General features: G+C 38.0%; 1 protein-coding gene across 2 annotated transcripts in view; it reads left to right on the top strand.

Moving 5' to 3' along the window:
- The window catches only part of BCHE (butyrylcholinesterase), a 34146-nt gene extending 25340 nt beyond the window's left edge, over positions 1-8806 (top strand). For both annotated transcript variants that reach the window (XM_075716953.1, XM_075716954.1), the window contains 2 exons: positions 1489-1655; positions 8679-8806. In XM_075716953.1, coding sequence (XP_075573068.1) covers positions 1489-1655; positions 8679-8806 — 295 coding nt within the window. The remainder of the gene's footprint in view (positions 1-1488; positions 1656-8678) is intronic.
- Positions 8807-13308: the final 4502 nt, after the last annotated feature.

Below are 13308 nucleotides of genomic sequence, written 5' to 3'. Positions count from 1 at the left end.
AAGTCAGCTCTGCTTAAGTCATCATTCTTGTGAGGCACAAATAAATGTGCAGTTAAAAAGGGTGCCATAGGTTAATCAGAGCTGAATTAGTAAAGAAAAATTAGTAAAGAAGTGAGCAATTCAGGAAATGACATGCTGAATCTCTTATTCTCAAAATCACATTTCCGTAAGCAGCCGATGCCTAGCGCTAAAGACTCCAGAGTAAAGCAGAAGACTAAAACATGGGCCGAAAACTTGATTCATTCTGAATGAACTAAGAGGTATCGATATTATTTCAGCAGCTGAATCTTGTGCTCTGACTGCTCCCACCTACACCTGGTACCTTGTTCCCACTCTTGGCAAGCAGAACTCAAGTGGGCTCCACACACCCTGGACTCCTCTCTGACCGCTGCCTTCTGGGAAGAGTCCTGGTGAAAAGTAAAGTAGAGATAACCAAATTAACTTAGCTAATAGTGCTCCTTAATTTGTCCCCCAAAGAATCATCAAATACTCTTGTTCTGCCTTAAACCCCAGATTCCTTGATATCAGCTTCTAGAAAAGGAGTCCTGCTTGCACTACAATGAGAAGTTTAATTTGTATTCTTAACCTCTTCTGAGCTAACACAGATTTATACTTCAAACAGTCACAAATCATCTTCTTTTTTCTGAAAATCATATTCCATCTCATTTGTTCCCTATGCAATACTCCCAATTTTGTTCTTTTTCTACATGCTTAAACCAATTTTTTTTTTTTCCTTTAGTCATATAGATACTACATATTGTCCTTTTTGGAGGGGCAAAACTGGATGTCTGTCCCTAGAATCTTATGAATTCTGTTGTATTATAAATACTTATCACAACTATGTTAGTAGTAACAGCTGTGATCCTTTAACATGCAGAGCCTGTTTTATAAAGGGCCAAGTGCTCTGTACCTCTTTCTGGTTTCCAAAAGACTTGAGGTTGCTCATGTTTGGCACTCCACTGATGGGGCTCAGCATACTTCAAGGAGGAACTGGTCCTTCTTAATGAGGAATAATTGTTTTCTCTCCGAATATAGATCTCATCCAAAGTTTAGACATTATTTGTACCTTTACTTGCATTTTTATCCAAGCTATTTAGTCCAATCTATTATTTCAAACTAAAACATAAACCACTCAGCCTCCCAAACTGTTGGTTAGTTACTTCTTAAGTCATCCATAATAATTTACAGCTTCTGTGAGAATCTCCAAATTCAACAAGTGTTGTTTGTATATGGTCATTTATTAACTTTTTTCCCTTAAGTGAACCCAAACACCCCAAAAGGGAAATACAAATAATTTTCTTTTTTTCTAAATGAAGCTAAATCAAATTTATCTTCCTTTTTTTCCCCATTGCTTATAAAAGTATACTTCAGTAACTCCAAACTAACATACTTAAGCTGAAATAACAGTTAAACAAAAAACAAATAATGCTTTATTGATGTGCTGAGGTCATTTCTCATTCCAAATGAAACGTTTCTTTTCTTATTTAGAACTCCAAATGGGACCCTGATTAATGGAACAAGATGGCCAGTCTTCACCAGTACTGAACAAAAATATTTGACATTAAATACCGACACTTCAGAGATACTGACAAAATTACGTGCTCAGCAGTGTCGATTCTGGAAATTTTTTTTTCCCAAAGTCCTGGAAATGACAGGTAAAGATGCTTTTATAGATGTTTTTATATAACTTTTATACAAGGATTTTTTGCTTGATAGTAATGTAATCATGGAATGCTATGGGTTGGAAGGGACCTTGAGAAATCATCTAGCCCAACCCCCCTGCAGTGAGCTGGGATACTTGAGTTTAAATCTTTATGCTCCTATTTGTGACTGAATTTCTCGGAGACGTTCAGATGTCGGACAGAGCTGTCCGTGCTGCGGTGAGGGTGTACCCTGCCGCGTGCCCTACGCCTCTGGCCGGGGGCTCACCACCCTCCAGCACCCTCTTACGCGCTAGGACAAAACCTGGGGGCAGGCCAAGGCGCAGGACTTGTGCGGTGTGCAGACTCTCTGCCCCAAAACACAGATGCGGCCGCGAAGTGAGACATTTTGGAGCGCTGCAAATCTCTGTTCTCCAGCTATCCCACGGCGAGGGGCGGCACTGCCTGGCTCCGGGTTCCTGCGGTACCGGAGAGAGCGGGAAGGGCATTGCTGAAGTGGGAGCTGGCACTGGGATTTCCGGAGGCTTTAGGTGTTCTGTATAAACCTCACGTATCTAAGGTACCTTGAGGGGTGTTATATTGGGCTTATATTATCTATTATTTATGGGTTTGTACTATTATGCAGCTAATCCGCAGAGGATATGAAGTGTGTTGCTGCTGCCAAAAGGGGATTCTGTTCTACACCTCACGTGAGAGCGCCTTGTGGTTTATTTCTAGAGTGTCAGTCATTGATGACAACCAGGAAACTTCAGGACTTGCCTATGCAAGAGAACTGATTTGTGCCTGACTGAGTGTACAGCGTGTTTATGAGATTTCACTACCCAGAAAAATATCACAGGCTGTCTGAAACTTTAAGCTTAGTTGAATACAAAGGGCTCGGATTTTTTTTAGAAGCCCGATACCGCTGGTTTTGCAAAGCCCACCAAACAGCCCAAGCCTCTATGCTTCTTGGCTTTGAAAGGAATTGATTTTATAAAGTGATTTTGCAGCTCTGGAACTGCCATTCTGCAGTTTGACTGGGCGGGGTGGGGGTGGCAGGGAAAGTCTCATTTCAAAAATAAAAGATACACTTTTTAAATGTTAATTTAAATGTAATTTACAAGTTTTCTGTAAGTTGCAGTTTGAATTTTAGTCTTAAAAATACGTAAACTTTCACGGTGCACAGATGATTCTTTCTGAAATAATTTGTTCCTTCCCCATTTGAGCCTATAACTGTATTATGGTGCAACTTTTATCCCCTCTCAATTCAATAGATGTTTTTCAATTAAATCAAGAAAAGCAAAATCAGTAGGTAAAAGGAATAGTTTATAAAGCATACTCCATGATTTTAAAATCATGGTATACCAAATTTTGGATGGATTTGAGGGAGTTTTCTCAAATTCTGATGAGCCCTTTATGCTGAGCCAGGAGAACTGAACTATTTTACATATTTCTTTAACCTGGCCGTGGAGCTGTATTGAAAAATGTGCATCTGACACATGGACCGTGCATCACCAAATGCTCTGTGGCGGAGCAGAAGAGAGCACATCTTGGCAGGACAGCAGAGTTGCTTTGCATGGTGGCGTGAGGGATGACAAAGCAACACTCTGGATCTGCCAGGAGACACAAATACATTATTTTGCCATATTCAGTAATTTACAACATAAATTTACATAATTTAATTAAAGAAATTCCTCGGCATATTCTTAGCAAAAGGAAAGAATCATCGTGCCTGGATCCTAATAAAGAAATGAGACAAAAATATTGTCAAGAAGTAGCGCTGCTTTGCCATGTATCTACATCTATCAGTCCTTGAAATACTGTAACAGAAATACTACGTTTTTACTTTTATATTTATGTTCCTGATACAATCTTATAAAATTCTGACAAAGAAGCCTTTAAGATTCTGCTTACAAACATGATATAACACTTTATATTGTAATAATTCTCTTCACTGCAATATTATTTTGCATTTCCTATCTCCTTTTATGCCTAAAGGACAGTGTATGCCATAAATACACATCTTTCCTCATTTTCTGAGGGTCTATCTTTTCTATTACTTCTTCCATTGAAGTATTCTTAGAAAAAAAAGGTTGCTTTAATATGATATGATATAAGATGACAGACAACAAGAAGTAAGGAAATTTTATGTTACCATTATTGCAAGTTATAGTTGAAGTAGGGTTCAGATAGACAAAGTGGGATTACATCAGTTAGAACCTGAAGAGTACAATCAAACCAACTTATTTTGCAGATATTGAAAGGGGATTTCTCATGGTGCCAAGTGCTCAGAATTTGACATGGATGTGCTTGGAATATACTTGTTTAATTACCGATCCACACCTGGCACAAACCTTGGCACCCCCCTGAGGTCTTCTCGGCATGTGATGGCCAGCTCCAAATGTGTTCAGCGTCTGAGCAAGACTGTTCACATAACAGGCTGGCTAAGACAGGTTCCTTGAGGCAGTTGAATATGTGAGGGCGGAAAATATTTAGTCCCTGCCATCTTTATGGTTAGATATTTTCCTCAAGCAACCAAATCATATATGTTCCAAAAAAATTTGTCACGGTTATGGATTGAGAAAACTAATAAAAAAAAAAAAAATGAGCCTCACACGCTAACACAACAGTAACAGCCATATGTAAAATACCAGCCTTTATATCTCTAGAGTGATTTGTATGATTTGGGAATATTTCTCAATGTCTTCCCCTCAATTTTAGTATATAAAAGTATAATTGACGACACCAGTCAAAGCATGTAGTTTTGTGCCTAGCTTGATAATAATCACTAGCCAGGTAAACTGGACCTAGACATGCTTTGCGTGGGCTCTCAGTTCCAACTAGACACAATTTCTACACAGATTTCAAGCCTATTGCAAAGGCGCTGAGAATGCCCTCTGTTCCCACTCACCCTAAGACAAGCTGGGAGCTTTCGGCATTTGATATTTCAGTCGAGGGTGTGAGCACTGGGACGATCACCAGAACTTTTTCTGATGACTGCTTCCAAAAGAAACACATCAGAGGGACAGTAAACACTAAGTGACTCTTAAGTAGCTTTTAGAGCAATCGTATGTTAATTATAAAAGCATCTATGTTAGACTCTACATCCTCAACACAATCTTTAATGCATCTAGAGCCCTAACTATATATATATATATATATATGCCAGCTTCCTCTTGATTATAGAAAGCTGCAGGCAGCCAAGCTTTCCATTTGTGTTCCATTACTATTTTAGTGTGCCTAATACACATAGTACATATTTTTCTATTTTATTTGATATTACTGCATCATATATTATCTATAGAGAAATGAAACATAAAAGTAGCTAATATTAATACATTATATTTTAAAAGAACCCTAAAAAGATTTTGAATGTGGAGGAAGAGAAAAGTTCAACCTCTTGACCAGTGAATAACCAAAATAATTGTATTTGCTATGATCCTCCAAATAGCATCTGGATTCTATAGAGCTAAATACTCAGGGTAGTAAGAATATAAAAAATGTGACTAATTAGAAAATTCACCATCAGAATTAGTTTTCAGTTTCCACAGAACTAGATGCTGCACTCATTATGCATGCAAAAAAGTAGCTCAAAACGTAGCAAAAAGTAGCAAAAAACAACTCAAAAGTAACCTCACCAATACTACGCACCTACCAACAAAGTAAGACTGCACTCAGTGCACTTATGGGCAATAAGCTATGTAGATAAATAATCTGATTTCTTTCTAACTTCACTACCTTGCATCCCAGGTCATAGGAGAGATAACAGCCCTTACAATATTTTATCTCCCAGAGAACTCTATTGACTTTTGGAAGAAGAAAATAACAAAACAAAATTAAAAACCTGAAGTCCTTAAAAATACATATGAAAACAAATATACTGTTCTGGTTTAAAAAAGCATTGATATTCAGACTCTGTGATTAAAGAACATTGAATAGAGATACTGAAATATAGATACTATTTGTTTTCTCCTTTCTGAACATTTGTGTAGAAACTATCACCGTGAGAATCTAAAGCATAGATAAACTCATAGCATTTATCATCCTAATGAATCAAAAAGTTTGCAGGTACACACATTTATGAGCTGTTGAGGACAGAAAAACTAATTCTAACTTGTCATCCCTTATTAATTATACTATATCATAACAGCTATATGGCCTTTGTCCCAATCTTAATACCACAAAAAAATACCACATTTAAGATTAATACTTTATTGGCACATCTAGCAGCTCAACAAATGATGGTATGGAGATAAATTTAACTTTGCTATAATGCCATTAAAGTAAGGGCTGTATGCCTGTGTGGAAAGAAAAGAAATGCCAGCTGTCTGCAATGATGCTGCTGAAGAATCAAAAGAAAAAAACCCAAACAAACCCAAACCCCAACTTTCATTTTTTTGGTCTGTTAAACTGGGACCTAAGCGCTGACGTATGATTCATTGCCTACTGAAACCTCCCCTTTTCTCCTTGTAAAATTCAATGGGCTCTGCATTAGGCTAATTGGTATTCCTATAAAGTTTGAGAGTGCCTAAATGACTGCATATAGCAAAATAACCTTACTGAATTATGAGCTGACTTCCATAGGACTGCAGCGCATTGTAGTAACCCAGTGGTCTGAGCTGTAATTATTGGTCAAGTTGAATTCTCCACTCTTTTTTTTTTTTTTTTTTTTTTTCTTCTTCCTTCTAGCTGTCAGCTCATCTAAGTCATGGGTGGTTGCTTCAAAGAGATTGATGATGTTGGTGATAATGGGATGCATTGACTTGTGACTTCAATTTGGATCTTATCACTGAAAAGAAAAAAAAAAGCAAACAAATAGGAATCCAAGTTCTTATTTCAGTGTTTTCCTTTCCCCTTTTGTATTTTAAAACTCATAAGGGTGGCTACTCTGAATTTCTTGTTGTTTGCTTTCTCTAGCTGACTCACTTCTTCACAGTGATCTTTAAGAAGCACTGAAATGCCTCATGGTTTATACTCTAGAACAGTGACTTTTAATTGAAGATGTGTGTATGGTAGAGGTATTCCAGTTTCTAAAGTCTTTGGGCAGACTTCAAACACATCTAAACCTGAATAATTAAAGAAGGAACATAGGTTTTTTTAATTCATAAGGGGATGCTTTGCCTGGATAAATACAACTGGATACTCATAATCAAGAATAAGACAAGAAATACAGTTGAGGCATTTTTCTCCAAATAATACTAGTAATGGTTCATATGCTAAATTACCAATCCATTTGACATGTGTGGAAAATTTGGCTTTACTTGAGACCCTGGCTACATCTTTAAATTAAGAAACATGCAAAGGCAAGTTCTTAGAGTCATGAAAGTAAAAGGTTGTGCATGTCTTCTCACCATAGTTCTGTGAGTCTTACCTGCATAGCTTAGTAATCAAAATGTGCTCTTATTGTTACCAGCATTTACAAATCCTCTTTGAGTTAATGACAACTGTGGCCTGCAGAAAAATGTTAAAAAAGATCTGAATTTTTCTTTGATGTCTGATGTAACCCAGCTTATTTACATCTTTGAACTGAGGGAGAAGAGTGTGGTTAATTTTTTAACTATTTTTTCTTATATTTGTTCTTCACAATTTCCCTTTTGACTACATGCAGAAGTACAGAACCTCCCCAAAGAAAAGTATCTTGGTTTTATTTCTGGTCTCACTGAAACCAAGAAGTAATGTAAATCTCCTTTCAAAGTCTCATTAAATTGCCATCTGGATTTCCAGACCAAAAAGGTTTGGTCTGGAGCTAAACTGCAGATAAGCAACCAAATTACTGAATGCTTCTCCAAACTAAATCTCTGAATCTGTTAACTCTCTTTCCAGAATATTTTCTCTACTGATGTGTGAAACACAAAAGTATTTCATTTTCACATAACCAGTTAAACTCGCAGTGCTGGCAGATCGTAAAAAAGGGAAAAAGGGTGTATTTATGGAGGGAAAGGGCCTATGCTCTACTGCAGCAGAAGAACATAAAGTCAAAAGAGCATAAAGAAACCATGGAACTGTTATCTCATGAACACAATTACCAAATTTTTTTGGAAGCAATCTATGTCAGTATGGGACGCTGAGATAATTAGGTCCAGACTGAATAAAGGCATTCATAGATCATAAATAATTTCTAAGCTTTAAGAAAAAGTCTACAACTGATCCAACATAATAAGCCACAGTGAGCGATACAGCCTACATACATTATCTTTCCTTTAGTTGTTGTATGGGTTGTTCCTGCAAGGTCACTGCATTTCTCCCTAGCATTAATTACCTTTTGGGACTGGAAGAAGTGATCCCTGTCCGTAAAATACTCTGGGAACCTTGTAAAATGATATATTTTTATTACGCTTCTCATCCTCACCCTCTGCTCTGATGCCTGTAACAAATTTGGCAATAAATATTGCCTTGGGACACAGGATTAGTCGGCAAATGCTTTATAGGCTAGAATGAAAAAGAAAAGAGAAAATGGTTTCATGTTGACGTAGTGCACATTTTACAGTATCCTCCTCCAAATTCATGCCCCTTAAGCATTAAACTTGCGGATTTATTCCACAGTAGGGTAAAATCCTGGCTATCCATTAAAATCCATTGAAACTAATGGCAATACTGTTGCCTTGAACAAAGCTGTGATTTCACTGTATCTTTACAAGCACCTATCTCAGTTCACATATCGTAGTCTTCAGGGTATGTGGGTTTCACCGTAGAGTATACTGAACCAAAGTAATATTTTGAGGATTTAAAAAAAAAAAAAAAAAAGTGGCTTTAAAATGACAAATATGGTGGACAGAAATATTATCCAAAAAGCAACAAGCCCATACAGAAGTATATTTATTACCCTGCAGTGTGCCAGCCTATCTTTACAGTCCTTCCTTCCTGATGTAAAGATAAAGTGTTAATCACCAAATTATCAGTCATTCCAGGTTTAAGAGAGGCAAAAGACCATCCTATAATGTATTTGGAGCAAATGACATTGATAATCAAAATTATTTTTCAATTAGCATATAAAGAGATTCAAATTTAGATTAATGTAACCCATTTCATGTTTTACAGGAAATATTGATGAAGCAGAACGAGAGTGGAAAGCAGGATTCCATCGCTGGAACAATTACATGTCAGACTGGAAAAATCAATTTAATGATTACACTAGCAAGAAGGAGACATGTGCAGGCTCTAATTAATATGTTTACCCTTTCCAGTATGTCCGTATTACTGTTCATCAGGCAAATATACAGGTAGCTTTCTAACACGTCTAGCATTAAATATATTATGCAGATTAAAAAAAAGGTTATGGGTATAATTTTGATTCCCCAGATCTTTCCTTTATATTTTACCTCATATCTCAATAAACAATATAAGGCATCCGTGCCCTTTGAAGCTTCACTGTGTTAAATAGGACTATAGAGATTAAAGTCTGAAGATTAATGATGTACATATTATTATAAACACTAGCTGCTTAAATTCACACTTCAAAGAAACAATATAATCTATTATAGAAAAATGGATTTTTTTAAATAGAAATAGCAGTATTTTACAGTACTGCCATGCAAAACACAATCGTTTTTGATCTTTAATTGCAATGCCACCGCACTTAAACCTTGCTTCAGACATAATTTAATTGACATAAAGAAATAATAACTTTGCTGGACACACCAAATGATATTTGCTTGTTAGACCAAAAAGTTTTAAGACCCCCATTAAAGCCCGAATCATTGCTTCTTTATGGCCAAACCTGTAGGACAAAGCCATAGTAAGAGAGTATTCAAACTATGTATTGAAGGCCTAAATCATCAGCACTCTGTGTGCAAGTGTAATGGTGAAACAAGCCAGAAAAAACGACGCCTCTGCTTCTGCTTTCCTCATTTTTCAAGGAGTAAAGACCTACAGATCCACAAAGTAATGAACTCACAGCTTTCCCTGCTCAGGCACCCACTGTCTTCAGCTGGTAAAAGTCTCTGCTAAGGAAGTAAGCTCCAATTATGATATATTGTGTCCACCAAGTTGCCTCCCAGTTGAGGGACAACCCCACGTTTACTAGAACAGGACAGACAAGTTTTTATACCTGCAGAAGAGCATTGATCTGCGTGTTGGCAGGTTCATCAGAAATCAGCCACGAAAGCCCTGCTGAGCCAGCCAGCTCTCAGCAGAATACCTGGCCACAAAGCCCTTGCTCCTCTTGGGGAAGGCTGGGGAGGATATCATTGCAGAGGATATTGTGACCTTGGTGGGAAGGACCCAGCTCTTCGACATGGTCAAGTGAGCTCCAGTTGCCATACAAGTAGGCATAAGCTGGATCCTTCTCTGCCTACTCCAGCTGAATCTATTAGAAGCTTCTAAAAAAAACCCTTGGATAATTCTTCTTCCTACTTCTCTGCTTCTGGACAGGGTTGGAAGTTGTATGCCTGAACAACAACTTAATTAGCTGCTTTTCACTGGCCCAACTGGGAAGAATAAATGCTAAAAATTTGTAAAACATGAGGAGTATGTAAAAGCAACAACTCGTAAATAAATTATCCCGACACTTTCTGTAAATGTAATAGCATTTCAGTGCATCTATTTTCTGTTCTAGTGATTGCGAGCTCTTGCAAAATTCCTTCTCCAATTGAGTAGGCTGAAGAGATCTAGATAATGAACAGAGAGTGTTCTCTTTCTGGCAATCAGTTTGACCACACAGCGTCCCTACTCTGAAAGGATTTATTTTTGCAGAAAGGCCAAATTCTGCAACAGATGATGGCTTATCATCTTTTCAGTTATTTCTAAGAGAATGCAATTATTTCCTGACTAAATTATGGAAACCCACCTTTTAGCACAGTATCTCCAAAGACTACAATGAAATCTATGCAATCAAAAAACCTGGTCATTTTTGAGCAAGGTAATTAAAATTTGAGATTATCTGGGATTAAAAAGCCCTCTTTATGCAGCACTTCATGTCTATACCACAGGTAATTAGCTAATTATATACATTAGCATAGTTATTGCTATTAATAGTCACATGGAGAGCTGCGTCAGTCTACAGTGTGTTGGTTATTTTTCAGATATTCCTCATGCCACAGATGAGCTACTGAAAAAAACCACAGAGGATGAACTTTTTGTCCATCATTGAGCCAGTTCTGGCACTCCCTATTTTATTTATGTGGCGTGCTTCATAGACGTGTTGGGTGCTGATCTGCCACAGCGAGCCTTGACAGCACCAGCAACACCTAAGCATGTTTAAAAGCAGCATTTGTCTCTTTTGATATCTTCTTCTTAGCTATATTTCACTATCTGTCTAATCAGCCTAATCAAGGGGGGGGGGGGGGGGAATCTGAGCTAATTAAAATGCACAAAAAACCTTTGGGAAGGGCAGGTTGCAAAGCAGTTTATAAAATATTTTGCTGGGAAGGTGTCCTTTGTCTGTATGTGCTGTGAGCTGGGCTGGATGAAGTCTGTTTGAAGACTAATATCCTTCCCACAGTATGCATACCGTGCCTGTGACGTTCTTGAGAAGGAATAAGGGTGGAGGGAAGAGGAAAGAAAAGCAGAATAAAATAAAGGTTAAACCACTTTTTGAAATGTGGTTTTACTGATTTTCTTGGTGTGAATAAATTACTAGCTTTGTGGTTTTTTCATATGGTGGGAAATAATATCTCCATTTATTGTTCATATGAAATCGATATATCGTGTGGTCATATATTCATATCCCACACTTAGGCAAAAATAGGAAAGCCTTAAGTACTTGGATGTAAATGGCTAAGGTAGTGAAGAGTGAAAAAAGACCAGTCCCCATTGCAGGTGGTTTCAAACTAAAGGTCAAACAAATGTATGCTAGAAATTATCTGAGGATACTGTGTCATTGCTTAAAATGATGATTACATAGCAGAGAGAGATCTCACCCAGACCTCACTGAAGATGCAATGTTGTTAATTAATGTTTTCTTTTGGCTCAAAAGAGGCAAGAAACCAAGGTTTTTTCTCTGAAACTAAAGAAAATGTGTTGATTCTTTCTTACCATTCTTGATATCGAAGCAAGAATTATGAATTTAGTCCCAGAGTCTCTGACAGATTATAATAAAATGAACTGCAGTGCCAACAAAAATGTTGGCATTAAACCAGTTATCATTAGGTTTATAAGCTAAATGCGCACTGATTAAATTACAGACATTTCACACGTATTTTAGAGACAGTCATAAGAAGACTGAAGTCAGAAATTTCCAAACAAAACTGTTTAATTAAAGCCACCAGGTTTTGCATTTCAAATGTTTTGTCTAAAGGAATTTGGGTTACATAAGCTTTCAGTAAAGTTAAGCCTTATTTGAGTGAAATCCCATCTGTGCTCCTGCTGGAGTATCAAAACCTGAAGGAGTTGGGATGTTCAGGGTACCTGACCTTGGGTACCCTGGTCTAGGTCTAGGGATGGTCTGCATAGCTGGACCAACCGAGGTTGAAGCTTTCTGGCTTTGAACAGGGGCTCTCCAACCCCAAAAGTTGTCTCTAGCAGAACTAAGGCCCCCCCAAGGCTTCCAGGGTTCCTCCCAGTTGCAGATTTTACACTCATAGCTTGGATCTTTGAGACAAGTGCTCAGGCCTTGCTGTCCTACGCCCTGGCCATCATTCTAGGTTTATCATACTGATAAAGCCAAATTTCTGTTTAAGTGGAAGCCTCGCTTTTTGGCCGTCTTTGGTCACTAGAGGCTCAGGCTATTTATAGAGCAGAGAGTACTACTCTATCAACACACAGATATATGTGCCAAATTTAGATCTTCATGAACAGACAACTCCTATGCATCTCTTAATAGCAAGGAGCAGAGGCAAATCTCTATCAGCTCATAGCTGGATAGGTATCTTTGCCACATAAGGAACATAAGTCCTTTTTTTATTATTATTTTAATTAGAGTGTTGGAGAGAATGTTATCTTAGATTATGAAAAACTGATGGAACTGTCAGAAAAATGTATATCTATTTCATGATGTATAAGCTTAATATGACCTCGGTAGGCCTCTCTAATGTTGTTATCACAACAGATCGTTGATTTGTGATTTGGCCCATTGTCATATGCAGATATCACACAGATTAATCTAAACGTAACATTAACAGTGGAGAGATATATATATCTCTGTCTCTGTCAACATCATAAAGTTGTCTACTCAGACTTGATTACGGTTCATGCATTTCTACTGGCTCAGCACCAGTTCTGCAACATCAGCAGCAGCTATTTAGAGGGACATAATAAACATCACCGTACTTCAGTTACACCTGCAGCACGTCCAGCTAGTAAAGAGCAGCCTGCGCTGCCGCTGCCAAGCACCAGCCTGTCCACAAAGGGCTCTTGCCCTTCCTTCACCTCTGGTGGTGGCGGGGGATGACAACCAAGGTGGGGCAGGAAAGAAAAAAAAAGACCATAAAAAGCCCACACAAGCACTTTTGCCGCACAGTGATCAACAGCTGAAGGGCTTAATACCGTACACAGAGGTACTAAGTATCCCAATGTCCCTGTTCCAGTAACTCCAGCCAGAAAAACCTCCCACTGAATTGCAAAATAACTTTAGGAATTTGACAGCGATTCAGAATATGGGGTGAGGAACGAGACTGGCAGGTTTGGCTCAGGCTTGGGAGCTGCTATGGAAAGTGCCAGCTGACTACTTTCTCACTGCTTTTTCTCGTCCAATCCATGGAACTATGGGCATTTGCCAAAACCTGACTGCTCT

This window comes from Pelecanus crispus, chromosome 9, assembly GCF_030463565.1.
Source record: "Pelecanus crispus isolate bPelCri1 chromosome 9, bPelCri1.pri, whole genome shotgun sequence".
Taxonomy (NCBI): domain Eukaryota; kingdom Metazoa; phylum Chordata; class Aves; order Pelecaniformes; family Pelecanidae; genus Pelecanus; species Pelecanus crispus.
The sequence above is the reverse complement of the archived record's forward strand: the minus strand, read 5'-3'. Positions and strand labels throughout refer to the sequence as shown.